The sequence below is a fragment of the Pristiophorus japonicus genome, chromosome 8 (assembly GCF_044704955.1).
Source record: "Pristiophorus japonicus isolate sPriJap1 chromosome 8, sPriJap1.hap1, whole genome shotgun sequence".
NCBI lineage: Eukaryota > Metazoa > Chordata > Chondrichthyes > Pristiophoridae > Pristiophorus > Pristiophorus japonicus.
Genome location: NC_091984.1, coordinates 233839645 through 233866844, shown reverse-complemented (window position 1 = coordinate 233866844; position 27200 = coordinate 233839645). Strand labels below are relative to the sequence as shown.

At 44.5% G+C, this 27200-nt stretch overlaps 1 protein-coding gene across 6 annotated transcripts in view; it reads left to right on the top strand.

Moving 5' to 3' along the window:
* golga3 (golgin A3) overlaps positions 1-27200 on the top strand; it is an 88707-nt gene that overhangs the window by 1949 nt on the left and 59558 nt on the right. For 3 of the 6 annotated variants that reach the window (XM_070888097.1, XM_070888096.1, XM_070888098.1), the window contains exons 2-3: positions 15267-15637; positions 26184-26573. In XM_070888097.1, coding sequence (XP_070744198.1) covers positions 15502-15637; positions 26184-26573 — 526 coding nt within the window. In that variant the 5' untranslated portion in view covers positions 15267-15501. Of the gene's footprint in view, positions 1-595; positions 774-15266; positions 15638-26183; positions 26574-27200 lie in introns of those variants that run through there. The other 3 variants (XM_070888099.1, XM_070888100.1, XM_070888101.1) reach the window with 3 other exon arrangements.

The window sequence follows — 27200 nt, the reverse complement described above, 5'->3', positions numbered from 1 at the left end:
GTGGTTGTGGGGGGGGGGGAAGAGAGTGGTTGTGGGGGGGGGGAAGGAAGTGGTTGTGGGGGGGGGAAGGAAGTGGTTGTGGGGGGGGAAGGGAGTGGTGTGGGGGGGGGGGAAGGGAGTGGTGTGGGGGGGAGGGAGTGGTGTGGGGGGGAGGGAGTGGTTGTGGGGGGGGGAGGAGTGGTTGTGGGTGGGGAGGGAGTGGTTGTGGGGGGGGGGGGAAGGGAGTGGTTGTGGGGGGGGGGAAGGAAGTGGTTGTGGGGGGGGGGAAGGAAGTGGTTGTGGGGGGGGGGAAGGAAGTGGGTTTGGGGGGGGGAAGGAAGTGGTTGTGGGGGGGGAGGAAGTGGTTGTGGGGGGGGGGGGATGGGAGTGGTTGTGGGGGGTGGGAGGAAGGGAGTGGTTGTGGGGGGGTGGGGGAAGGGAGTGGTTGTGGGGGGGTGGGGGAAGGGAGTGGTTGTGGGGGGGGAGGGGAGAGGTTGGGGGGGGAGGGGAGTGAAGGAGAGGGAGCGGTTGGGGGAGGGGGGGGGGGGGAGAGTCTGTCTAGAGTGTCTGGCTGGCTGTCTCCCTCCCTCTGTCACTGAGGGGTGAATCCTGCCTTGGCCGCAGCAGTGTGTCTGTGTGTTTAGTGGGAATGGTGGAGAATAGCAGGAGGGATGTGTCTGTGTTTGGTGAGACAAGGTTCACCACGGCAGAATGGTGGAGAATAGCAGGAGGGAAGGTCGAGTGTTTGTGGCCAAGCTCGGGATTTAAAAGCTTGTAGGAAGAAAAGGAGGGAGGTAGGTAATGGGCAAGACCATAGGAAAGAAATGAGGGTCATATTGCCATTTGGGTTTTTAACTATTTCCATTAGTGTCCTGATTCTTGAACTATTGCACATTATTTGTGTCTATAGTTATGTAGACATTTACAGAAATGAAGAATTAATGTATATTTATTTTTGAGTTTCTATAGATGATTTTAAAATGGCAAAATATGTTTTGTTTGCATCAGATTACTGGCCAATGGTTATTAAATTGCATTGTTTTTAGTGATTTCCTTCTCGCAACTTGTAACTTGTAATGTGTGAGCCTTGTTTGTGTTTTGGTGTTTGCTGTGCTCCTTTAACCATCTGACTTTGATGGTTTGTGGCTCAGATTTTATCCTCTCTTTCTCCCCCCCCCCCTTTATTAATTGTATCATCTATATTCTTTTTAATATCGATTTCAAACAATTTAATCCTATCAATTTTTAATTTCTCCTTTTTGATGACTTCCGTGCTCACCATTAGCATTGCCTCTGCTGATCCAGCCAGCACTGAACTTTGCCAATGTGAATGACTCAACTCAACATTCAGTCTTACCCTAAATTCGTATAATCTAGGACTTTCCTTCACCTCCAAATCTAACTCTTGTACCGTATCTGTCTTTTCACCTTTTGGTCTCTGACCATTGCCTCCTATCTAGAAGAATACTCTGAGCCTGACCCCGACCCCTCTCCTTCAGCACTATTTCTAGCTTCTAGTTCTGGAAGCTGCTTTTAATTATCAAATGATTTCTCGCCTTGGAGGTAGGTCCTGGAGTAATCTGTGACACCAGTGCAGCTTGCAGCCTCGTGGTCCTACTGGCGATCAGGTTGCCAATGCAGCACAGCCCTGGAATGTTGCTCTTGAACCTAGAGGGTCAGGCAGACGCTGTGCGCTGCTAAACAACTAATCGTATAATCACCCTCCAGTTATATTCATGACTATCCCATTTCCATTTGAGAGGTGTGTGTATGTGTGTAATGACTCCACTTCTTTTACTATTAATGGGGTTCCCAGGTCTCTGCTCTGTCATTCTGCTCCTCCTTAACATCAATAACCTGCTTGATTTATTATATAATCCTAGCCATTGTTTTGTTTTTATAATCTACATTCATTAACTTCCTTCAGGTCACACTCCCTCAGTGTTTACAACCTGTAGTCCCCCCCCCCCCCCCGACCCAGCACGTCTTGATCTCTATGCCTTCAATACAGCAATGCAAACCTTGTTTTCTTTAGTTCTTTAATGTTTCTTTACACTTCAAATACATCTGGCGGCTATCACCTCTTGCCTTTTGTCTGCTCCTTGATCTAGCAACACTCTTGGTCTCTCTTTCTCCTGTAACCTCAAATTAAAGTCCACATCTCCATTGCTAAAGTTGCATTGAGGAAGTGCAGTTTTCTTCAATAATTCTTAACACTGAAAAACCGAAGTTGGTTCTCGCCTACAATAGCGGTCCTATATCTGGGAGGTTCTTTGAACACTTCACTTGTCCCGTGTCTGACGAGCAACGCCTCGGTTTCAAAATTCTCATCCTTGTTTACAAATCCCTCCATCCCCTCGCCCCTCCCTATCTCTGTAATCTCTTTCAACCTCACAACCCCCCGAGATGTCTGCGCTCCTCAAATTCTGCCCTCTTGAACATCCCTGATAATCGCACAACCGTTGGTGTCTGGGCCCGAAGCTCTGGAACTCCCTACCTAAACCTCTTTGCCTCTATATCTCTCTTTCCTCCTTTAAGATGCTCCTTAAAGCCTGCCTCTTTGACCAAGCTTTCTGCCATAATTTCTTCTTGTGTGGCTCAGTGTCAGATGTATTTGTTTTGTCTTATTACACTCCTGTGCAGCACCTTGGGAAGTTTTACTATGTTAAAGGCGCTATATAAATACAAGTTGTTGTTGTTGAGTGTCTCCCCTCTCTCTTGCTCCCCATTCCGTTTTTCCCCCCTTTCTTGGTTTTAAGCTCCCAATCTTACTGCCTTTCATCCCCAAGTGACCATTGTTTGTGTGATGTAGCTGGTGCGTGATGACAGGCTGTAGTATTGCCGCTGAACCTGATCCTGTCCCCACACGAGCACTTCCAGCAGGGTCGCTGGAGAGTGATCAGAATTGGGAATGTCTGGTTGATTCTTTCCTTCCACTGTTCAAAATCGAGGGGTACTGAGGCTAATTACAGCATTCCTATAGCTTGTTGATGGAGATAACTAACTCTGTGCAGGTTGGGACCTTTCTGCTCTGTCTAGATCCGCTACTCACTGGATAAACTCGAGGCGCCATTAATACAGCGTTTTAAATTTAGATTACAGTGGTAGTATTTCATAAATCATAGAATCATAGAAATTTACAGCACAGGAGGAGGCCATTCGGCCCATCGTGTCTGCACCGGCCGACTAAGCTATCCTGCCTAAGCCCACTTTCCAGCTCTTGGTCGTAGCCCTGTAGGTTACGGCACTTAAGTGTACATCCAAGTGCTTTTTAAATGTGGTGAGATTTCTGCCTCTACCACCCTTTTAGGCAGTGAGTTCCAGACCCCCACCACCTTCTGGGTGAAGAAATCTCCCCTCAAGTCCCCTCTAAACATCTCCCCAATTACTTTAAATCGATGAACCCTGGTTGTTGACCCCTCTGCTTGGGGAAATAGGTCCATCCTATCCACTCGATCTCGGCGCCTCTAAATTTTATACACTGCAATAAGGTCTCCCCTCAGCCTCCTCTGTTCCAGAGAAAACAACCCCAGCTTTTCCAATCTTTCCTCATAGCTAAAATTCTCCAGTCCTGGCAACATCCTCGCAAATCTCCTCTGCACCCTCTCTAGTGCAATCACAACTTTCCTGTATTGTGGTGACCAGAACTGCACTCCGTACTCCAGCTGTGGCCTAACTAGTGTTGTATATAGTTCAAGCATGACCTCCCTGCTCTTATAATCTATGCTAGGGAGGCAAGTATCCCGTTTGCCGCCTTAACCACCTTATCTACCTGTCCTGCTATCTTCAGGGCTCTGTGCACTCCAAGGTCCCTCAGTTCCTCTACACTTCAGTTTCCTACTATTTATTGTGAATTCCCTTGCCTTGTTAGCCCTCCCCAAATGCATTACCTCCCACTTCTCCGGATTGAATTCCATTTGTCACTGTTCTGCCCTCCTGACCAGTTCATTGATATCTTCCTGCAGTCTGCAGCTCATTCTCCAGCTGTCATTATCAATTGCAAGGCCAACTTTTGTATCATCTGCAAACTTTTTATGATGTGATCACAAATTATATTAAGAAATCCTGAGTTAGGGAGTTAACAAGAACGTGCTGGCTGTTTATCGTGGGACCCATCAGACTTGAATATCTTGGTATTTATGCTCTTTCTGAAATAGTGTGTGACGTGAGTATATGCACCACATTGGTGGTTATTTTGGGCAGCATTGTGGAATGTCACACTACCCTCCATAAACCAACAAGCATATTTTCAGTATCAAGTTTGAATATTAATGTTTCCTACATTACACTTGTCTCTACGTTGTTGTCTCGTAGAATTGCAGTTTTACAGCACAGAGGGAGGCCGTGTTTTTAGATTACATCAGTGACTGCACTTCAAAAGTTCTTCATTGGCTGTAAAGCACTTTGGGACGACCTGAAAGGTGCTATATAAATACACATCTTTCTTTCTCTCTCCCCCCTCTCTTCCGCCAAGTTTAAATTTTAGCTCGAGCATAGAAAAAAAAATTGTGTAGTATGGTTTATTAAATGTGCTTTTGGGGAATTCCTGTATTATGCAGCTGTAACGAGTAAGCCCATTTATAGAGCACTCTGTTTGCTGTGTGCAAGAGTGAGATATACATACAGAAAATAGTTGATGTCTTTGAAACCAGAGTCCTCTGTTGAGGGGGAATGTGAAGGCTGTAAATTTTTCATTAAAATCCTGTTCTTTTGGATTGTACATAGGTTCTGTATATCCTGTCACATTTAAAGCTTTGAATTTCATATAAGTTTTTTAAGTGACTTAATTTTGTTTTTGTAATCATCGTATTTAGAATGATTCTTCATAATCTGGTCACCAAGTGTTGCTGGAAACAGTGTAAACGTGTTGCACTCGTTTGCTGCATAGTTTAATGCTAACTCTACTGGTCTTTGTAGTAACTTGAAAATGATGTTGGATTTTTGTATTTAGCTGCTTCCTATTGTACACTGAGTGAAAGGTGAGGTAGTCTTTGGATCTGTCATTAACTCGGCTGTTTTGAGCATCCTGTTTGCTGGTAATTTGGTTCCGTTTTGTTATTGATTGTCCTGGATGATCCCAGCCAGCTTTGTCGGTATATTGTGGCACTGAATTATTTAAACCTGAAAGGGTTTCTGCTCATGATGAAAGAGGAGTTCGAGCACTTTGCTCATACAGACCTAGGGATCCAGTTGATGAGCATTTATGGATGAACTGATCTGTTTTGAGTCTTTGTTGGTCGGTCTTCCTGATTGAAAAGAACAGTCCAGGGCTTCGACACGGTAAGTTGCACGCAGGTAGGCGGACAGAAGTCGGTTTTATCTTATTTTAGCTTATTGCAAAAAATTACTTAAAATAAGTTTTAAATTATAGTCATATATCACCTCATCACTCCCAATTCCTTTGCCACTAACGCCACCACAGAAACCCTTTCAAGTTTAAATCGTTCAAGTGCCTCAGTATACTGACAAAGCTGATCTTTATGTTTTATAATAGTTCCAAATGGAATTCCACATGTAAAGCAGTACAGGTATTTGAAAGTCAAAATATATAATTGTAACATAGGTTGTTTTTCACAGACTGAGTGGACTCGATATGAAAATCTGACACTTCTACCATTATATTTTAGTAAACTCCCAGTGACAACGCTGGAGGTGTTTTTGTTCTTGTTGAGGAAGGGGCAAGGCTTTTAGAAAAATTGTTTCCTACATTACAACAGTGACTACACTTCAAAAGTACTTCATTGGCTGTAAAGCGCTTTGGGACGTCTGGTGGTCGTGAAAGGCGCTATAGAAATGCAAGTTTTTCTTTTAAAATGCTGAAAAGCTAAGATAATGCGGATGTAGCAGGTTATTGCAGTCGCAGGGCAGTGGAATTGGGACAAATTCGCAAGTTCAGTGAGTTTAGAAGATGTGTTCCCCAGCACCTCCGATTAGTGGTGTGGATTTTCCGCTGTCATACACTCCACATCCACTGTCTGACACGCACCTCACTCAACACACAGTCTCCTACTGTAACTCTTTGCAGGCTCTCTGAACAATCTTTCTCTCCTTCCTCCTTCCCTCTTCAGCCTTTTTTAAAAACCCCAAGCTTGATGTCATCAAATCATTTCTTTATGATTTACTTTTTCAGCATCGCTCTGTCCCGCACCATGGGCCTTCACCCTTCACTTTGGTTCTTTTAATTTAAATAAATCTGGAATATACCCCAATTAAAATAGATGATTTAAGAAAAGCATTGACGATTTTAAGCAGAGATACCCACTTGCAGTATTTCATAGAGATTTTTCCACATTTTTTCAGTAAAACATGGCGAGCTGAATTTCTTTTCCCTTTGAGTTTCCCAAACTCTTGGCATCTCTGTTGCAAGAATAAATGTAGATAGATGATTCAGTCATCCGCCAAACATTGTGGGTCTCGTTCTTTGGGTGCCGAGGAAAGTCATCAGTGGAATTCAACTGGTCTTTGTAGAATGTAGTATGAACTTGATAGCTGGGTCTATTTACCTCTCCTGAAGGTAACAGTACACATGTATTGTTCCACAGGCAGCCCTTGGCTTCCGATACCTCATTCAAATGGCGATTATTCATCGGTGAGCTTTGATGGCAAGTGCCGATCTATCATCTGGCTGTGGAGCACCTCCCAGCCCAGCCACAATTTGTCAGCAGACGCCCCCACGCTGGTCACTGTGTAGTGAGCGAGAGAGATCGCTACATTCCTGTATTTCCCACCAAGGCCCTACTGTGCCTAATTCAGAAGCGCTTTGGCCAACTGCCGTGTGCTTGCTGCTATACTGACCGAGATCAGACATAGCAAGCTGCAGTCTTTGTAGTCTGTATATTTTAAATTCGTTCTTGGGATATGGGTGTTGCTAGTAAGGCCAGCGTTTACTGGTCATTCCTATTTGCCCTTGAGAAGGTGGTGGTGAGCCGCCGCCTTGAACCGCTGCAGTCCGTGTGGTGAAGGTGCTCCCACAGTGCTGTTTGGGAGAGAGTACCAGGACTTTGACCCAGCGACGCTGAAGTAATGTATGACTTGGTGACTATGGCTTTACCTCTGAGCTGTCAGGGGAGCAGCCTTTCTGTTTTTTTTTGTGCATTTACATTAAGTTTTGCATCAATGCAAGGTATTTCTGGCTTCACACCAATGCCTGACTTGTGCAGGGTAAATGTGGTGTTGAAAACTGAACTGACTCCAGGAGCCTCGGGAGGTTTACTCTGGATTCGGGCTACATTTATACTATAGCTGTCGTGTCCATGCAAAGTGAACACCTTTGCACTAATGTGGTATAAATGACCCATAAAACTATCACAATTGCAACTTGCATTCCGAGTGCATTGCAGTGAAATCTCTCCCTTCCCCAAAAACCCAATCTATACAGATAATTATTTTTTCTCCCTGCTCATTGTTTCCCGAGGCAGAATGTGGCGATCAGAGTCCGCATTCAACAGCAAGTGGGTTAATTGATTGTAAACCTTGATACATGAGTATCTCTAATAGGACAGGTTAGCAGTTAAGTGCTACAGTTTGAGTTTAGAAACCGTATTAATCTATTTAACCAGTTAACATTTATTTACTAATGTGACTGACTGGCTGTGGATCACAGTTTGTGCATCTCGGCTAAAAGGGTTTACCTTTCTAACTGAATTTTTTTTTCTATTAACCTTATTTTTATCACGGCCATCCTTGATTCAGAAATTGAGTTCATTTGTAAAGTGATGCTGTATCTTCAGAAGCCATTCCATATAATGTTAAGCAAATATAGAATCGTAGAAAATTACGACACAGAAGGAGGCCATTCTGCCCATGCTGTCCGTGCCGGTCGAAAAAGAGTTATCCAGCCTAATCCCACCTTCCAGCACTAGGTCCGTAGCCCTGTAGGTCACAGCTCTTTAAGTGCACATCCAAGTACCTTTTTAAATGTGGTGAGGGTTTCTGCCTCGACCACCCTTTCAGACAGTGAGTTCCAGACCCCCATCACCCTCTGGGTGAAAACATGTTTCCTCACCTCCCCTCTAATCCTTCTGAAGCTATGTGAAGCTAAACTTCACAATTGTTATTGAAGTACTTCTAATTTAGTGGGACGTTAGCCTTTTGAATGCCTTTTACATTTTTGTTGTAATGCAATATGATTTCATTTTTGTTTCCATTTGCTGTTTATTTTAAAAGGGTGGGGCTGTAGCTACAAGTAAAGAAAGGGCAGCTGTTTTTTGGCCCAGGTAACAGACTGACGTTGTTCTTCGGACCTCTGCCCTCGATGTCTGGAGGTAACCACAGAGAGTCCATTAACACGGAACTTCACTCCACTTAAATCAATATTCTACGGCCGAAAGGATGGGATTTTTAAAACCATTAAATCTGAATCTGTGTAGTTTGTGCTTGTAGATTTTGTGTTCCAGAAATGAAGTACAGCCTGTGCAAAGTATGAATTTACTTGGGTTAGTTATCAGTTGCAGATTTAATTGGTCCATCCTCATTTATTAATTTAAATCCATTCTGAAGTGCAGCATTTTCAAAGCCAGTTGATTTGATTTGAAACCCTACACTCTTCCATTTGCCGTCTGGCATGAGGTAAATTGATAAATCAAAGCAAAGAAGAGGATAAGGAGCACCTCAACCGGATTTGCCTTTGTTGTAAAGAGCATATTGTCAGGTGGCCACGCCTGAGGAATAAACTGGGCAGGATGTTAGATCCTGCATCAACTTCCTGTCCAACTATTTTTTTTTATCTTACTAACGTTTGGCACAAACTGTCCCCCCGGAACTATTGGTTCACAGTGAGTCACTCTTTCCAAGCACTGTCCAAGTAATTCTAAGACCATTTATATTGATCAAACTTGTGTATAGATTAGAATGGCGCAGTGGGTAAGAATGTGGTGAAAGCTCTTTAACCAGAGTAATGACGTCTGCCTAACTTGTTTAGGATTTGGGTGTAGCATTCCCGCAATGTCTTGTTTATCTTGTCTCCATTACTTTTATTCGACTTTGTGTTAAGAGTTGGATGTTTTTGAAAGCCATTTAGGTTTTGTTCTTGATTTTAAAACCAAGTTGATTGCTCACCAAGTGGCAGTGATGCTTTTTTGATATCATTGCAGATTTTAAGATCCAAATATGGTTGTAAATAACGTGTCCCGGTATTGAAACGAGTTGTGTTATACAACCTGCGCACATGACTAAGTCAATGATTGATGGACCAAGACTCTGCGATACACCTATTCACGAGAAGATTGAGGGGTGATCTTCTCGAGGTGTTTATAATGTTAAAAGGATTCAATAGGGTAGACACAGTAAACTATTTCCTTTGATGGGAGAATTTGGAACTAGGTGGCATAATCTTACAATTAGAACTAGGCCATTCAAGAGGGAAATCGGAAAGCACTTTTTGACACAAACAGGTAGTAGAAATCTGGAATCCTCTCCCCCACAATGCTGGGGGGACAATTGGAGCTTTCAAGACAGATTGCTAGATTTTTGTTGGGGAAGGGTATCGAGGAATGTGGAGCGAAGGTGGTTAAATGGAGTTGAGGTACAGATCAGCCATGATCAAATTGAATGGTGGAACAGGCTGAATGGCCTCCTCCTGTTCCAATGATGTAGCAAGGCGAGGGCATTGTTGAGCATCGCTGATGTGGATCAGTTATTGTTAGTTTGCCCGGGTTCAACCATCTTGATTTGAGCATAAAATGGTGAGAATATTGCATCACATTTAACAAAGTTCTTATTAGAAATACCTGGGTTTTAAACAAAAATTAGATTGATCATGGGGCATCACCAATTTAGAGGATGTAAAGTTTTTGGGTGCTTTGGTGGAGTGATCGTCTTCTCCTTCCCCTCACGCTGGGCGCTCAATCTTGGCTCTGGCCAGATGACTGACTATAAGGGGAAATGAAAGAATGAATATGTATGTATAAGAGTCTTTATTGGACTCTTGCACGCCTCTTGGCAGCTGGTTTTCGGTAGCTGCCAGGAGCAAGTTCCTTGTCCTTGTGGTTTTAGGGTGCAGCCTACCAGAAACTAAAACAGGAAGGCAGACTGTGACCTCTCCTCAAATAGTTTTAGTCCACAGTTTTCTGAGGTAGACCCACAGACTTGCAGTTCTCAACTCAAGATTTATTCTGTCCCAGCATCAAATCCCATTACAGGCTCTTGGGCCTGAACATGGGCTTTGGGCCAAGGGAAGTTTCAGTAGCCAATCTCCATAAACTTTTATTTTTATAAGTTGGATACAGCATGTATTTTTAATCAATTTTCTTTTTACTTCCAAAGTTATAGATTAAACCGTTCTGCTGCACACTTCGTAGCCTTTTCATAAAAATGCCATTTCTATAGAGCAGTTGAGTAGCAGGAGATAGCCACGCAGTCACAGACGCGGTCCCAGACGCCACTTGGTATCCTGTGCAAGTCTACTCTTAATTCACTTCATTACTGCTCTCTGATGATTCATTTGTTCCAGTAATAAATTCCCACTTTGTATTATTTACATTGCTCAATTCAAATTGTTGAATCATTTTTTTAATGGAAAAACATGACTAAACTCTCAAGTAAACTGTGATGACTGTGTTTGGCTGTTGGATTCACATTACTACAGTGTAGTTCTACGTCTCAAACTGAGATACAACAATATACAGCACAGAAACAGGCCATTTGGCCCAACCAGTCTGTTTATGATCCACTCGAGCCTCCTCCCATCTTTAGTCCTCGAACTCGATCAGCATAATCCTCAATTCCCTTCTCCCTCAGATGCATAACTAGCTTCCTCTTAAATGCATCGATACTATTCGCCTCAATCACTCCCTGTGGTAGCGAGTTCCACATTCTCACCGCTCTGTTTTATTCAGTGTTAACAAGCAAGCTCAAGCCTGCAGCGATACCTTTAAAAGCCACAAGGACATGATAACTAGTTTTACCAGTGCATCAGAGCTAATATTCCCATTTTAGCTCGATGATGTGACATAAATCCGCAAAAGGCCATTTGTGAAATTCACAATTCTCTGTTGTATAAAGACAATCTAAACCAGTTCTGTGCAGCTATCTATATTTGTCCCTGCCTCAGCTCATCTGCTGTTGAAACCCTCATCCATGCCATAGTTACGTCTAGACTTGACTATGCCAATGCTCTCCTGGCCAGCCTTGCATCCTCTGTAAACTTGAGCTCAATCAAAACTCTGCAGACATATCCTAACTCCAAGTCCCATTCACCCATCACCCCTGTGCTCGCTGGCCTGCATTTGGCACCCGTCTAGGAATGCCTCGATTTAAAAATTCTCATCCTTGTTTTCAAGTCTTTTCTTGGCCTCGCCCCTCCCTATCTGTGTAATCTCCGCCAGCCCTACGACCCTCCGAGATCTCTGCGCTCCTCCAATTCTGTCTTCTTTCACATCCCCGATTTTAATCGCTTCACCATTGGTGGCCATGCCTTCAGCTATCTAAACCCTAAGCTTTGGAATTCCCTCTGTAAACCTCTCCCACTTCTTTACCTCTCCTCCTTTAAGACACTCCTTAAAACCTACCTCTTTGACCAAGCATTTGGTACATGTTCTTGTGTGACTTGATAAATTTTGATAGCACTTTTGATGTTTTACTATGTAAAGGTGCTATATAAAGACTTGCATTTATAAAGCACCTGGAGTGCATAAGGGATGGTTTTCTAGACCAATATGTCGAGGAACCAACTAGGGGGGAGGCCATCTTAGACTGGGTGTTGTGTAATGAGAGAGGATTAATTAGCAATCTCATTGTGTGAGGCCCCTTGGGGAAGAGTGACCATAATATGGTGGAATTCTGCATTAGGATGGAGAATGATACAGTTAATTCAGAGACCATGGTCCAGAACTTAAAGAAGGGTAACTTTGAAGGTATGAGGCATGAATTGGCTAAGATAGATTGGCTAATGATACTTAAGGGGTTGACTGTGGATGGGCAATGGCAGACATTTAGAGACCGCATGGATGAATTACGACAATTGTACATTCCTGTCTGGCGTAAAAATAAAAAAGGGAAGGTGGCTCAACCGTGGCTATCTAGGGAAATCAGGGATAGTATTAAAGCCAAGGAAATGGCATACAAATTGGCCAGAAATAGCAGCGAACCTGGGGACTGGGAGAAATTTAGAACTCAGCAGAGGAGGACAAAGGGTTTGATTAGGGCAGGGAAAATGGAGTACGAGAAGAAGCTTGCAGGGAACATTAAGGCGGATTGCAAAAGTTTCTATAGGTATGTAAAGAGAAAAAGGTTAGTAAAGACAATGTAGGTCCCCTGCAGTCAGAATCAGAGGAAGTCATAACTGGGAACAAAGAAATGGCAGACCAATTGAACAAGTACTTTGGTTCAGTATTCACTAAGGAGGACACAAACAACCTTCCGGATATAAAAGTGGTCAGAGGGTCTAGTAAGGAGGAGGAACTGAGGGAAATCTTTATTAGTCGGGAAATTGTGTTGGGGAAATTGATGGGATTGAAGGCCGATAAATCCCCAGGGCCTGATGGACTGCATCCCAGAGTACTTAAGGAGGTGGTCTTGGAAATAGCGGATGCATTGACAGTCATTTTCCAACATTCCATTGACTCTGGATCAGTTCCTATCGAGTGGAGGGTAGCCAATGTAACCCCACTTTTTAAAAAAGGAGGGAGAGAGAAAGCAGGGAATTATAGACCGGTCAGCCTGACCTCAGTAGTGGGTAAAATGATGGAATCAATTATTAAGGATGTCATAGCAGCGCATTTGGAAAATGGTGACATGATAGGTCCAAGTCAGCATGGATTTGTAAAAGGGAGATCATGCTTGACAAATCTTCTGGAATTTTTTGAGGATGTTTCCAATAAAGTGGACAAAGGAGTACCCGTTGATGTGGTATATTTGGACTTTCAGAAGGCTTTCGACAAGGTCCCACACAGGAGATTAATGTGCAAAGTTAAAGCACATGGGATTGGGGGTAGTGTGCTGACGTGGATTGAGAACTGGTTGTCAGACAGGAAGCAAAGAGTAGGAGTAAATGGGTACTTTTCGGAATGGCAGGCAGTGACTAGTGGGGTACCGCAGGGTTCTGTGCTGGGGCCCCAGTTGTTTACATTGTACATTAATGATTTAGACGAGGGGATTAAATGTAGTATCTCTAAATTTGCGGATGACACTAAGTTGGGTGGCAGTGTGAGCTGCGAGGAGGATGCTATGAGGCTGCAGAGTGACTTGGATAGGTTAGGTGAGTGGGCAAATGCGTGGCAGATGAAGTATAATGTGGATAAATGTGAGGTTATCCACTTTGGTGGTAAAAACAGAGAGACAGACTATTATCTGAATGGTGACAGATTAGGAAAAGGGAAGGTGCAACGAGACCTGGGTGTCATGGTACATCAGTCATTGAAGGTTGGCATGCAGGTACAGCAGGCGGTTAAGAAAGCAAATGGCATGTTGGCCTTCATAGCGAGGGGATTTGAGTACAGGGGCAGGGAGGTGTTGCTACAGTTGTACAGGGCCTTGGTGAGGCCACACCTGGAGTATTGTGTACAGTTTTGGTCTCCTAACTTGAGGAAGGACATTCTTGCTATTGAGGGAGTGCAGCGAAGATTCACCAGACTGATTCCCGGGATGGTGGGACTGACCTATCAAAGACTGGATCAACTGGGCTTGTATTCACTGGAGTTCAGAAAAGTGAGAGGGGACCTCATAGAAACATTTAAAATTCTGATGGGTTTGGACAGGTTGGATGCAGGAAGAATGTTCCCAATGTTGGGGAAGTCCAGAACCAGGGGTCACAGTCTAGGGATAAGGGGTAAGCCATTTAGGACCGAGATGAGGAGAAACTTCTTCACCCAGAGAGTGGTGAACCTGTGGAATTCTCTGCCACAGAAAGTTGTTGAGGCCAATTCACTAAATATATTCAAAAGGGAGTTAGATGAAGTCCTTACTACTCGGGGGATCAAGGGGTATGGCGTGAAAGCAGGAAGGGGGTACTGAAGTTTCATGTTCAGCCATGAACTCATTGAATGGCGGTGCAGGCTGGAAGGGCTGAATGGCCTGCTCCTGCACCTATTTTCTATGCTTCTATGTTTCTATATAACCGTGGGACGTCCTAAAGCGCTTTACAGCCAATGAAATACTTTTTGGAGTGTGGTCACTGTTGTAATGTAGGCAATGCCCCAGCCAATTTGTGCACAGCAAGCTCCCACAGACAGCAATGATAATGATCAGATCATCTGTTTTTAGTGATGTTTGTTGAGGGATAAATATTGGCCAGGACTCCCCTGTTCTTCCTTGAAATAGTGCCATGGGATCTTTTACATTGACCTGAGAGAGCAGACGGGGCCTCGGTTTAACATCTCATCTGAAAGACGGCACCTCCGACAGTGCAGCACTCCCGCAGCACTCCCGCAGCACTCCCGCAACACTGCACTGGTGTGTCAGCCTAGAATTTTGTAATCAAATCTCTGGAGTGGGACTTGAACCCACAACCTTCTGACCTCGGAGGCGAGAGTGCTGCCCACTGAGCCATGACTGTCACATTGTTATTAAATGTGTGTAGGTGCTGATGGCTTTTAATTATTTGCCACCAACAAAATGTTGAAATCTTGACTGCAATTTTCTGCCATAGTTATGCATATTTAGTATGTTTTGTGCCAATATTCAGTTTCTAAAGATTTCTTGCACTTTCAAGCTGGTTTCAAACTTAATTTAGGGCAATATATATAGATGTTGGATTCAATACACATACATGTATAGAACCATAGCTGAATTTTGTTATTTTTAGATTCTTGTCAGTGGAGTCGAGGGAGGAAAGAGAAACTACTCTAGTTTATTCAATTATTTTAAACCCACGTTAATCTGCATTGGACCTGCTTAGTACTGAGTGCAGTGATTATATATAATAACAATTATTCCCTGCTTTACAAACTGAGCTTATGGTAGTGAAAGAAAGTCTTGTATTTATATAGCACCTGCCCCGACCTCAGGGGGGCATATCAAGTGCTTTACAGCCAATAAAGTAGTTTTGAGGTGCTGTCACTGGTAATACAGCGATTCCGACACCAGTCTAAGTCCGTTCAACGCAGAGGTTAAAACAATACATCGTGTTATCGTCCACCTTTCAACAGCAGTGTGCTCTCCTTCCCTGTATCACCAGCAGGATGACCATCTGAGTTCCTTGCGTTTTATTTCCTTGCAATGTATTTTTATGTTTCGGCCCATCGTGTCCCTTGGTCAGCAGCCCTGAAGGTTATATATAAACCTATCGTGTAATTCCTGATGTTGTCCAGCCTCATATTGTAAGTACTGATTAATGTGTTGTCCTTCCACAGTGCCTGTAACATCTGACTCGAGGGTCGTGTAGGAAAGGCCTCTCTCCTCGACGCGTTGGAATCTGCCAAATACTACAGCTCCCAGTCGACGGATGATGCTGCATTTCAGACTCTACGCAATCTCTTGAACTATCCTCTGAGCAGAACGCATTCCCTTTTTAATGGCACAAAGCGACCTTTTGGCTTACCGTGAGCAGCCCTGTAAAGTGTCATCGATTATTGCCAGCTTTGTAGAATGATGGCAGCCCCATCCCATGCACAGGATGTTGTGCTGGCAAATTCAACGTACAGCATAGGCACTGGGAGCAAAGAAGAGTGTCCCGACGGTGCGGCTGTGTCTGGGTCATCTGTCACAGGAGTCGACATAAACGGTGAGTGATCCATGCCAATGTGTCATTTCATTAGATTCTCCAAAAATGTGCCTCACATGGCAGCTTGACAGAGGGCGTTTTGTTTCAATTGTATTTATTTACTAAAATATGTATAATTTTAAGTTCACAAATGTAAAGACGCATCTAATCGGAGATGTCCGTGCCAGCATTTGTTATGCTGAGTTACCTCATGCCTTTGTTACCTCTAGACTTGACTACTCCAACGCGCTCCTGGCTGGCCTCCCACATTCTACCCTACGTAAGCTAGAGGTCATCCACAACTTGGCAGCCCGTGTCCTAACTCGCACCAAATCCCGCTCACCCATCACCCCTGTGCTCGCCGACCTACATTGGCTCACAGTTAAGCAACGTCTCGATTTTAAAAATACTCATCCTTATTTACAAATCCCTCCACGGCCTTGTCCCTCCCTATCTCTGTAATCTCCTCCAATCCCACAACCCCCCCCCCCCCCCCGAGATGTCTGCCTTCAGCTGCCCCAAGCTCTGGAACTCACTCACTAAAACTCTCCGTCTCTCTCTCTCTCTCTCTCTCTCTCTCCTCCTTTAAGACGCTCTTTAAAACCTCCCTCTTTGACCAAGTTTTTGATCACCTGCCCTAATTTCTTCTTGTGTGGCTCAGTGTCAAATTTATTTGTTTTGTCTTAAAACACTCCTGCGTAGCGCCTTGGGATGTTTTACTATGTTAAAGGTGCTATATAAATAATAAATGTTGTTCAGTAGGTGAAGTTGCTGCTGGTTTTACAGTACTCTTGTATAGAAATTCAGTGTGTGCTTCTTCCATCCTTTCTGTAGAAGTACAACCATTGTTAAATCATCGTGTAGTCTTGAGTTGTAGTTCTAAGAGGAGGATCTTGTTTTCAGTACTCTCTCAGATTCAGATTGTAAAGAGTTATGCATTTCAACATGCTTTTATTTAATATATTGTGACTGTTCTCTACACGGGGAGTGCTGTTGATGAACTGAGTCGAACAATGTGCCTAAATGAAATTAACCGGCAGAAATACAGTCAATAACCCAGGGCTGCATATGTCACTTCTAGTTTTATATATGGATACAGGTGACCGTGATGTTAAGCTCACTCCATTTGAAATAAATATTGAAGCGGAATATCAATGCATTACCTGAGCATAGGCAGCGACCCAGTGATATAATCTTTTCCTTTCCCTTCACCTCCAAAGTCCCTCAAAGATCCTTGGTTTCCCCTCCTCATCTACATCCTGCCTCTAAGTGACATTGTCCACAGGTATATAGTCAGTTTTGTGTGCACGTCAGTGACACTGAGCTCTATCGCACCATCACCACTTTAGACCCCTGCACAACTCTGTGCTGTCAGACTGTTTGTCCAACGTCCCCTTGTGAATGAGTCATAAATTCCTCCAGTTAAACATTGGGACGACCAAAGCCATAATCGTCGGCACCCCGGTTACAAGCTCCACTCCCTCGTCCATCCGTGTCTCCAATCACCATCTTGGGCTAAACTGTTTATAATCTCAGTATCGTGCTTAAGCTTGAGCGGAGTTTCGGGTCCCGTATCCTTGCCATCACTAAGACCACTTACTTCCACCTCTCAACATTGTTCATATTTGCCCTAACCTCGGCCCTAGTACATGCCTTTCTCACCTCTGGACTCGACTACTCCACTGCTGGTCTTTCGGATGAGACGTTCAACCGAAGTCCTGTCTTCTCTCAGGTGGACTTAAAATCCCAAGGCACTATATCGAAGAAGAGCAGGGTAATTATCCCCAGTGTCCTGGGGCCAATATTTATCCCTCAATCAACATCACTAAAACAGATTATCTGGTCATTATCACATTGCTGTCTGTGGGAGCTTGCTGTGTGCAAATTGACTGCTGAGTTTCCCAAATGGTAGCAGTGACTACACTCAAAGTAGTTAATTGGCTGGAAAGCGCTTTGTGACGTCCTGAGGTCACAAAAGTTGCAATATAAATGCAAGTTCTTTTTCTCTTTGTGTTCATGTTCCATTCTCCAACTTGACCAAAACTCCACTGGATATACCCTGTCCTGCTCTGCCACCATCCCTATCCTCGCTGACCTAGAGTGGCTCCCTGTTTCCCAACGTGATCAATTTAATATCCTTGTCCATAAAAACTCTCCATGGCTTCACTCTGTCCTATCTCAGCAATCTTCTCTCTGGCCTTCTGTGCATCTTCCCACCAACTCTGCCGAGTTCCCTGTTTAAACCTTTTCTCCTCTCCACCTCTTTTTAAAAAAAAAAGAAATAATTAAATTACTCTCCTCAAAAAAACACAAGTTTTTGGTCACCACTCTTAATTTCTCTCATCCTGACTGTGCATTTTCTTTGTGCCTTTCTCTGGATGGGCCGCAGAACATTCTTTCCTTTACCATGTTCTATAAATGCATGTTGTTGTAAGGGTAATGCAGTTCATTGATTTGTTTTAAGGGTATGTTGCCCTCTGATTTATCTCCATTCTGGTCAGCATGAGTCGTGCTCCTCCTGTGGCAGTGTAGGGGGCTTCCTAAATTTGTCAGAGGGCCAGTGTTACTCGTGAGCTAACTGCTGGGAGACAATGGCCTGGAGACAATATTCCCTTCCACTTTTATAAACTCCAACGTGCTAGGCCACTATTTGAAACTTTGACTTTTAAAGGTTGTTTGATGATGGTGGTCCCTCCTTTTATATTAATTAGCAGTAAGTTTTTGGTAAAATCACTGCATTAGCCCAATCCGTTAGAGCTTCATGGGGGGGGGGGGGGGGGAATTCAAATTCAACATTGATCTTAAAACATACCGAAAATCTGTGCAGGCTAAAGGGTCTTGGTTAACCGTCAATATAGTCAAGAGGATTTAAATTTACAATACCTGCGTTTTTTTTTTGTGAAGCCTTCCCAGAATGACCTTGGTTGAAAATACAAGCCATTCCCGGTACTGACTGAGATACAAGTCAGCCTGTGGAATTCTGGAGCACCTCGAGGCCAGTTTCTGTGGTAGGTCTAATCCAATTTTGTGGCAATTGACATTTGACAGCCCAACCCTGGCTGGATCTGCACACAGAATTTACACACCTGGTGGGTGGCGGAACCCGGGGAAGGGAGAAGGCGTGTCGTGGGACCGAGAATGGGTCGCGTGCCTATCTGCAGAGAAATGGCAGCAGTGCACAGAGATCGAAAGAGGAATAGGGGACTTTTTTTTTCTAATGGGGTACCAGGTGAAAGAATAGGACCAGTAAACTTAAAGACAAAAAAAGTAGAGTGCCCTTCACAGCACCAGCTGTATTTCAGAAAACACCAAAGAGTTTTGAAGATATAGGCTAAAAATTTGCAAGCTCCAAAATCTCCTCAGCACTTGCTCCTTGCAGATTGTCAGAAAGCTAATGTAGGTCAAGATTGGAATAGTTTGAAAAGTGTGGAGTGAAAGATTGCAGATAAGGAATGTCTTCACAAATTGTGATAGAAACATAGAAAATAGGTGCAGGAGTAGGCCATTCAATGAGTTCATGGCTGAACATGCAACTTCAGTACCCCATTCCTGCATTCTCGCCATACCCCTTGATCCCCCTAGTAGTAAGGACTTCATCTAACTCCTTTTTGAATATATTTAGTGAATTGGCCTCAACAACTTCCTGTGGTAGAGAATTCCACAGGTTCACCACTCTCTGGGTGATGGGTAACCGGACCTGAAAATCCTGTACCTGAAGCCACACTCGAGTGATGCAATGTTACCTCTTTGTGTTCACCTCCCACTCGCTGCGTTGCAGGCTGCACTGGTGACATTGTGGCCGCTCTCTGAGCCAGTCACACCCACAGCAGATGCCATTTCCCTGCCCTGGAATGCAAAATATTCTGGGGTGTTTTCCATGGCTGCGGGATCACGGAACGCCAGGAGGATGCTGGTTCTATCATCAATAATCTGCTGAGTTTTTATTTTGGAGTGCTTCAGTCATCTGCATGGGTTTGACCAGAACCAAAGGGTGTTGTCAGATTGCTGGTTCATCATCCTAACTTAACTGTCCCAAAGGTGAACAAACCTTTTATGTATAAATGATTCCCCACTCCTGACACTCGAGCATAGTATCCAGGCTAATGCTCCAGTACAGTACTGAAAAGAAAGACTTGCATTTATATAGCGCCTTTCACATCATCTCAAAGCGCTTTACAGCCAATGAAGTACTTTTGGAGTGTAGTCACTGTTGTAATGTGGGAAACGCGGCAGCCAATTTGTGCACAGCAAGCTCCCACAGACTACAATCTGCTAATGACCGGATAATCTGTTTTAGTGATGTTGATTGAGGGATAAATATTAACCAGGACACCGGGGACAACTCCCTGCTCTTCTTCGAAATATTGCCGTGGGATCTTTTATGTCCACCTGGGAGAGCAGACGGGGCCTCTGTTTAACGTCTCATCTGAAATTCGGCACCTCCGACGGTGCAGCACTCCCTCAGCACTGCCCTGGAGTGTCAGCCTAGGCTTATGTCCCTGTACTGAGGAAATGTTGCACTGTCGGAGGTGCCGCCTTTCGGGTGAGACGTTAAACCCGAGGCCCTGTCTTCCCTTTCAGGTGAGCGGAAAAGTTCCCAAAATACAGTATTTTGACGCAGAGTTGGGGAGTTCTCCCCAATGTCATGGCCAATATTTATCCCTCAGCCAATATCGCTTTTTTAAAAAAAAACAGGTTATCTGGCCATTATCACATTGCTGTTTGTGGGAGCTTGCTGTGCGCCATTTGACTGCTGTTTTTCCTACATTATAACAGTGACTACACTTCAAAAGTACTTCATTGGCTGTAAAGTGCTTTGGGACGTCCTAAGGTTGTGAAAGGCGCTATAGAAATGCATGTCTTTTTAAAAAAAAAACTTTAAATGACACAGATTTTCTCTGAAATTAGTGCATGAAAGTTATTCAACCAGGAAAAAAAATATATATATTTTTTTACTTGGTTCACAGGATGTGGGGACACTGGAATGGTTACATTACACTGTCCATTCCTAGTTGCTCAGAGAAGGTGGTGATGGGCTGGCTAGAACTACCACAGTCCATGCGCTAAATCCTTCACAGTCATTGATTGCAACTGAGTGGCTTCCCAGGTTGCTTCAAATAGTGTTATGGGTCAACCATGCAGTGTGTCCCTGGACTCTCGAGCAGGAGTGGCAGACTCCCTTCCCTGAAGGACGTTAGTGAGCCATTTGGGTTTTTCTGACAATCTGGAAGCTTTCACGGTTATTTCTCTGGTGTCAGCCCAAGAATGACCAGATTTCTGAATTCGGTTTCACGACTTGCCCTGTTGGGATTTGACCTCACGACCTCTGGGTTGCCGGACTATTGCCATAACCACTAGACCGCCAAAGGAAGAAACCAGAGGAACATTTCCCTTGTGACGTATGCAACGTGTAAAGGTTGCCTATAACAGGGATTATCCATGGAGTAAAATTGCCATTTTGTTAAAGAAAATATAAGTATAGATAGATACTCGGAGCCTCTGTTTAACAAAGCTGGGAAAACCTAGATTGGTAAAGGAGGGAAACTGCTTGTAGCTGGACAAAAATCCTTATATCTTTTCAGATGAACATATTATGGAAAGTAAATATAGTGTGGGGCCCGACTCTGGATCAACAACACAAATTTAGTGTTGGTGTGAAGCAAAGCTGCTTTGTACTAGTGCGACAGTTGGCGCATTATTCTTGGTCTCTAGTATTGGGCTCAAATTTCCCCAGTGATTTGCGCCGTTTTTTTACCGTAAGTTTAAAAAAATTTAAGCTTCCCCAAGGAATGTGCGCCAGCATAACTCAGTTATGCTTTTTTTAAGGATATTTTTTTGCGTCACAGGAGCTGTAACCTGATGTCTGCGCCAGTTTTTGTCAATTGTGGGAGTTTGCCCCCAAATTTTTTTCCTAGGTCGGCGTATGTGACCACTCTCCAAAAACCACCTGGTGAGTTCAGAAAAAGCAGCGCCTTTTGAAAAATCGGTGCAGAAGAGCGCCATTGTTTTTCAGCCAGCGAAGTTTTGGAGGAAGTCAAGAAGACTGAAATATGCATAATAAAGATTTTTTTTTAAACTTAACACAGTAAATGGAAATTTGATGGAATTCTGTAAATTTTCATATTTTTTTCAACTGACGCCACCACCTCCGAACGCTTGCAAACGGGGCTGGAGGGTTCAAGCGTCGGCCGGCAGAATCGGTCCATCGCTGGACACGGGCTTGGGGCTCGGCTGCTAATGAAGCCGGGGAGGGGGTGGGAGTGGGAGTGGTGGGGAAGAGGGGGTGGGGTGTGGGGAAGAGGGAGAGAGAGGTGGGGTCGTTGAAAGATGATTGGAAAGCACCAGAAGCCTGCACAACCCATCAAATGTAGCCTGGGGGAATCACTGTTCCTGCTCAGACCTGGGTGTGGTCCATACAGACCTGTGGGGAGAGAACACAAAAAACCTTGTCCCGCCTGCCTGCTGTTTTGAGCTGCTTGCAAAGGTAACATTTAAGCATGGGGGCAATACTGACAATGCCGTACCTTGTGCAAGCCATTTGCATGATGGTGCTGCGGAGGAGACAATTGATTCGATGTCATCGCATGAGGAACCTCCGGGCCTGTAGGGTGATGGGCAGGAGGCCTTACCCATGTCTGGTATATCGAGACAGGCGTTTGAACCTGCACCTGAGTCATGCATGTTGCACATTGCAACGTGCAGCATAATAGAGAGGACCATTGGCATCTTGAAACAGTGTTTCCGATGCTTGGACCATTCCGGAGGCTAGTTGCTAGACTCCCCCGAGATTGTCGGTCAGTTCATCGCTACACAACTTATGGGGCAGCAACAGCCGGTAGTAGAAGACCCACCTGCGGTGAGAGTGGCTGATGATGAGGAGGGAGATGCAGATGAGGGAGATGCGGAGGACAAGGAAGCCATCCAACTACCCAAGCCCGGAGCACGACCGCGGAGGAGGGCGGGCCGTCGTGCCCCTTTAACAATTGCTCGAGCCATGTGCCAGCAGCTCATCCGTGAACGCTTTGCTACCTGAAGGCTCAGCGGCAACTATTCCACAGGGACTATGTTTACTGTTTGGACCTGTTCCGTAATGTTGTGTTGTGTTAATGGAACAAATGATGGAAATGATTCAGTTATAATTTAAAATATATTTTATTCAAAAGTTTAACATATTTATTTGTACTTAACATTAATAAATATATTCTTGTCTCAAACTTTAAAGTTTTCACTTAAGATCACGTACAAACGTCAAGATCAATTGCTAACTTTTAACCGTAAATTTTCATAACTTGCATGAAAATATTTAATTTGAGAACCGTTACAATAGTAACAGCAGCAAAGAAAGGCTGCTCCCATCTCTCCACCATCTTATTCTAAGACTGCCCGCTGCGCTTGGTCTTGTTGACTCCACCCCTATCTGTAGACGGTGGTGCAGCTTTTCTCGGGTTGGTACCAAGCTTATTCTTTCGAACATCTCGAATAATACGCGCGCACGTGATGGGTGGGGGGCTGTAGTGTAATGTGGAAGGCCTGGCTTGGGCCTCTTCAGAGGCTGGTCTGGGGATTGGAGTGAGAGTGGCTGTTCTGTCACTGGCCACAGGGTCTGGGCGTGTTTCGTTATTGCAGCAGCTAGCTCCAAAATTCCCTCCCTCACGTGTCCTGACTGTCTCAACTACCTCCAACATTCCCTCCCTCATGTTTGCCGCCAGTGTCTCAGCTACCTATGACATTCCCTCCCTCATGTTGAGCAGCAGTGTGTCAACTACCTGCGACATTCCCTCCCTCATGTTCCCGGACAGTGTTCCCATTTCTCGTGAGTGTTGTCCTTGCTCCCGATACTTCACCCACTCCACTGATGGTGTCCAGGAGTGATCGCGTAAGGTCAGTGCTCTCCGCACTCATTGCCATCATCTGAACCACATCTGTTAGATCCTGCACCTCAGGAGAGCGCGGTCGAGCTCTCCTTCCCCTCCTCACCCTGGGTGTGGCTCACTGCATCCCACTGGGACCCGCAGCCTGGGACAGTGGGCCATTCGGCACCTCAAGCCTACTCTGCTATAAGATCATGGCTGATCTTCTATCTCAGCTCCACTTTCCTGCACTATCCCCATATCCCTTGATTCCCTTTAATATTCAAAAATCTATCGATCTCTGTCTTGAATACACTCAATGACTGAGCATCTGCAGCCCTCTGGGGCAGAGAATTCCAAAGATTCACCATCCTCCTGAGTGAAGAAATTTCTTCTCATCTCAGTCCTAAATGTCCAACCCCTTATTCTGAGACACTGACCCCTGGTTCTAGACTGCCCAGCCCAGGGGAACCATTCTCTGTCAAACCCGGTAAGAGTTTTGGTATGAGTAGTGAACATTTCTGTTCACCTCGCTGTCGTGTGACAACTGCATCTACCATGTGAGGCCACATTTGGTTTAATTGTGAGCAAGTAGTAGTTCGGCTTGCTTTAATGTACCATTGGTAATGAGTATACTTAATGTGCTGGATGGGTTCTGCTTGTCTGAGCAGAAAATGTAGAAGGAAAAATTGTAGCAAGGCATGTCCAGAAGTTGAAGAAACTTGCAGTTGACAGAAAAAGTGGACTGATTTTCCTTGTCCACAATAAGTCAGTAGTCTGAATACTGAAGAGGGATAGAATACGTTTAGTGCTACAAGGTTGGATGCACAGTCAGAGGATTGAAGTCTGGTCTCCCTTTGGTCAGATTAACTCCCTTGTTGAGTGGGGGTACTTTAGTGAAATGTTACTGGACCAGTAATCTGGAGGACGCGAGTTCAAATCCCACCGCGGTAGTTTGAGAATTTGAATTCAGTTGGAATAAACTATTCTGGAAATAAAAGCTGGCATCCGTAAAAGTAACCATGAAGGTGTCAGATTGTCGTAAATCTCAACTGGTTCACTAATGTTGTTCAGAGAAGGATTCCTGCTCCTTACCCGGTCTTGTCTACATGTGATTCCAGTCCCACACCAACTTGGCTCACTCTTAACTACCCTCTGAAGTGGCCGAGCAGCCGCTCCGTTGTATCAAACCAATGCAAAGATTGCAGCGGTTCAAGAAGATGGCACACCACCACCTCGGGGTAACTGAGGATGTGCAATAAATACCGGCCTTGCCCACACTGCTCAAATCCCGAGAATGAACCATTTAGACCGGCTGTACAGCCGATACTTCGGAAGTGGCATTTTAGGAGGGAGAGAGAATGGAAGAGTGAGAAATCCCGTAAACTAGTCTAATCTTGCGGAAGTGTACCACCTGTTGGCTGGTTCTAGAACGATATTCACCGTGGCCCTTGGTCTCTGGGATTGTAACAGTGCAATGAGCAGTGGATTCGCGTCTGCAGCTTCTCCCCCTGCTGACCATGGTCGTTCCATTGTGGGAAAGCACTAATCAAAGCTTGGGTACCTTTCTGGTGGTGGGGGGGCAAGAAAAGAGATAGAGAGAAAATTAAAGAGGGGCCCATAATTAGTCTTCTGTTTCACATTTCTGTGTGTGCCAGTTTAAGCTGCATACGTATTGCCCCAGGAAAGGACAGCTGTCCCTTGCTCCCTATTGGTGCATGGGTGGGAAAAGCAGAAACGAGTTAGGGATTCTGATGCTGATGGTGGGGGGAGAAGAGGGAGGAAAGGGAACAAATAGTCATCAAAAATAAATAAAATGGCCTCAACATTCTGCGCTAAATGGGTACGGCCAGAAACCCAGCCCAACAAACTGATGGAGATGTGTTATTTTCAAAACCCCCTCTCTCTCTCTCTTTGTACGAACAAACTTTAAAAATGTCTTATTGTGACTTTTGCAATGTCAGTAGTGTTTCTCAAAGGAGAATGGTGGCATTTGTGCTCCTAGTTTGTGATTAATGACCAGTTCCTAATTCTGGGCAAGTGTACCTGGTCCCTTACCCTGACAACGCCACAGTGTGCCCTTTTATTTTTTTTATAAGAAGATAAGTTGAGAGTGGTGCTGGCACTGAACGTCAACAATAAGTCATTGGCTTGTTTGTCTACACTGCGAGCTAAAAGCAAATTGAATAGAAGCGAGAGTTCTCGAGGACAAAATGCAAAACCACCCTATAAATAGATGTACGTTGGAACATTTCCAGCTTGTGGCACCAAGTCATGTTTTTATGCTCTGAAACTTTCCTTCCAGTGTGTGCCAGACGAGCATTTCAAAACAACAAAATAATTTATTCCAAGTCTTTGCCCTTTTTAAGGCTCTATCTGTAATGAGTAAAAGTAGATTTTGGTTTTCTATCCTTGTTGAAACAAAAAAAAAATCTGAATTTGGGCCAATAGGTTTGATGAGCAAAAAGAAAATTTGTGTTTCACTTATTTCCTTGTCATCGTTTTCCTCCTTGTTTTCTCCCTCACCTCCCCCCCTCATCGCAGTGCCATGTATAGAATGCCAAAAGTGACAATGCTCAAAGAAAATGGCATAAGCTTGCTAATGGTTAGAAGACTGATGAGAAAAATAAGATTAGGACTTTGCTTTTCCGCTAGTTTCAAGTGTAAGTGATAGAATAGGGTGGTACTAGTTGCTAACTGTGCTTCATTTCTCACAGGTGCCTATGTGAACAGTACTGATAAAGTGCCAAACAGTGGAGCAGCTATGGACGCCAGCAGTGTCTCAGGCAAACATGAGGGCAGGATCCAGCAGCAGTGTGCTTCCAGTGTTAAAGGGGCTGGCGGTGCAGGAGACGGTTGTCAGAACGGATCCAAGTCCCTTCACCGGTCCACTGGGCCTTCTGGCATTCACCAGGCTGTCTCGAACTCACCAGAAAGTCAGCCACCAAAGAACAGATCAGATGAGAGCAAAGAGCCTTCCCCAGGTGTGGATGGTTTCCATGGCAACTCAAAGACGTCTCAGGAAGCTAAGTCTGAGATGCTTGTTCCAAAATGTGAAGCTTTGCAGTCGCTCATTCTAAGCCTTCCCATGCAAGAAACCGATTTGTGTAAGCATTTATTTCCCGTGGTGGCTTGTCCACCACCACTCTTCCTCTTTTTTTTTGAATTTTCCTCTTTGCTGAAATTGGCTTGCTTTTTTTAAGCTTAATCGATCCAGCTGGCAACTCCATGTGCTGTCTCTTTCTGTGCATGTGCTACCATAGAGAATGTCTTTTAAGAAAAAAAAATTGGGACATGAAAAGCTGTTCTATTCCAACTGGCCAAAAAATAAGTTTACAGATATCAGCAAGAATAAGGGGCACATTCATCAGCTCCCTTTTGGATCTGAACTTGTTGGGAGCGCAGTGAAGTAGTTTACGTTTTAATCTGGAACTTCACTTATCTGCATCATGTCGCCAGATACTCTCTCCTGTTTAAGCACAAATAATTTGTCCAGGTCGACCTCCATTCATGATTTTGAAAACTGTTTCCATGTCTCTTTTCCACCCCCCCCATTCCCCACTGACAGTAGGTTTGGGCGAGGACTGCAAAGGAGGTTGGAATTGGTGACCCACAGAGCCGCCTGAGACGTGGGGCTGGGTGGGGGTTCCAGAGGTAGGGTGGGGTGAAGCCACAGAGGGATTTTCAAGCGAGGGCACTGATTTTTGCATTTTAAATCTGTGGTGCGACAGGGA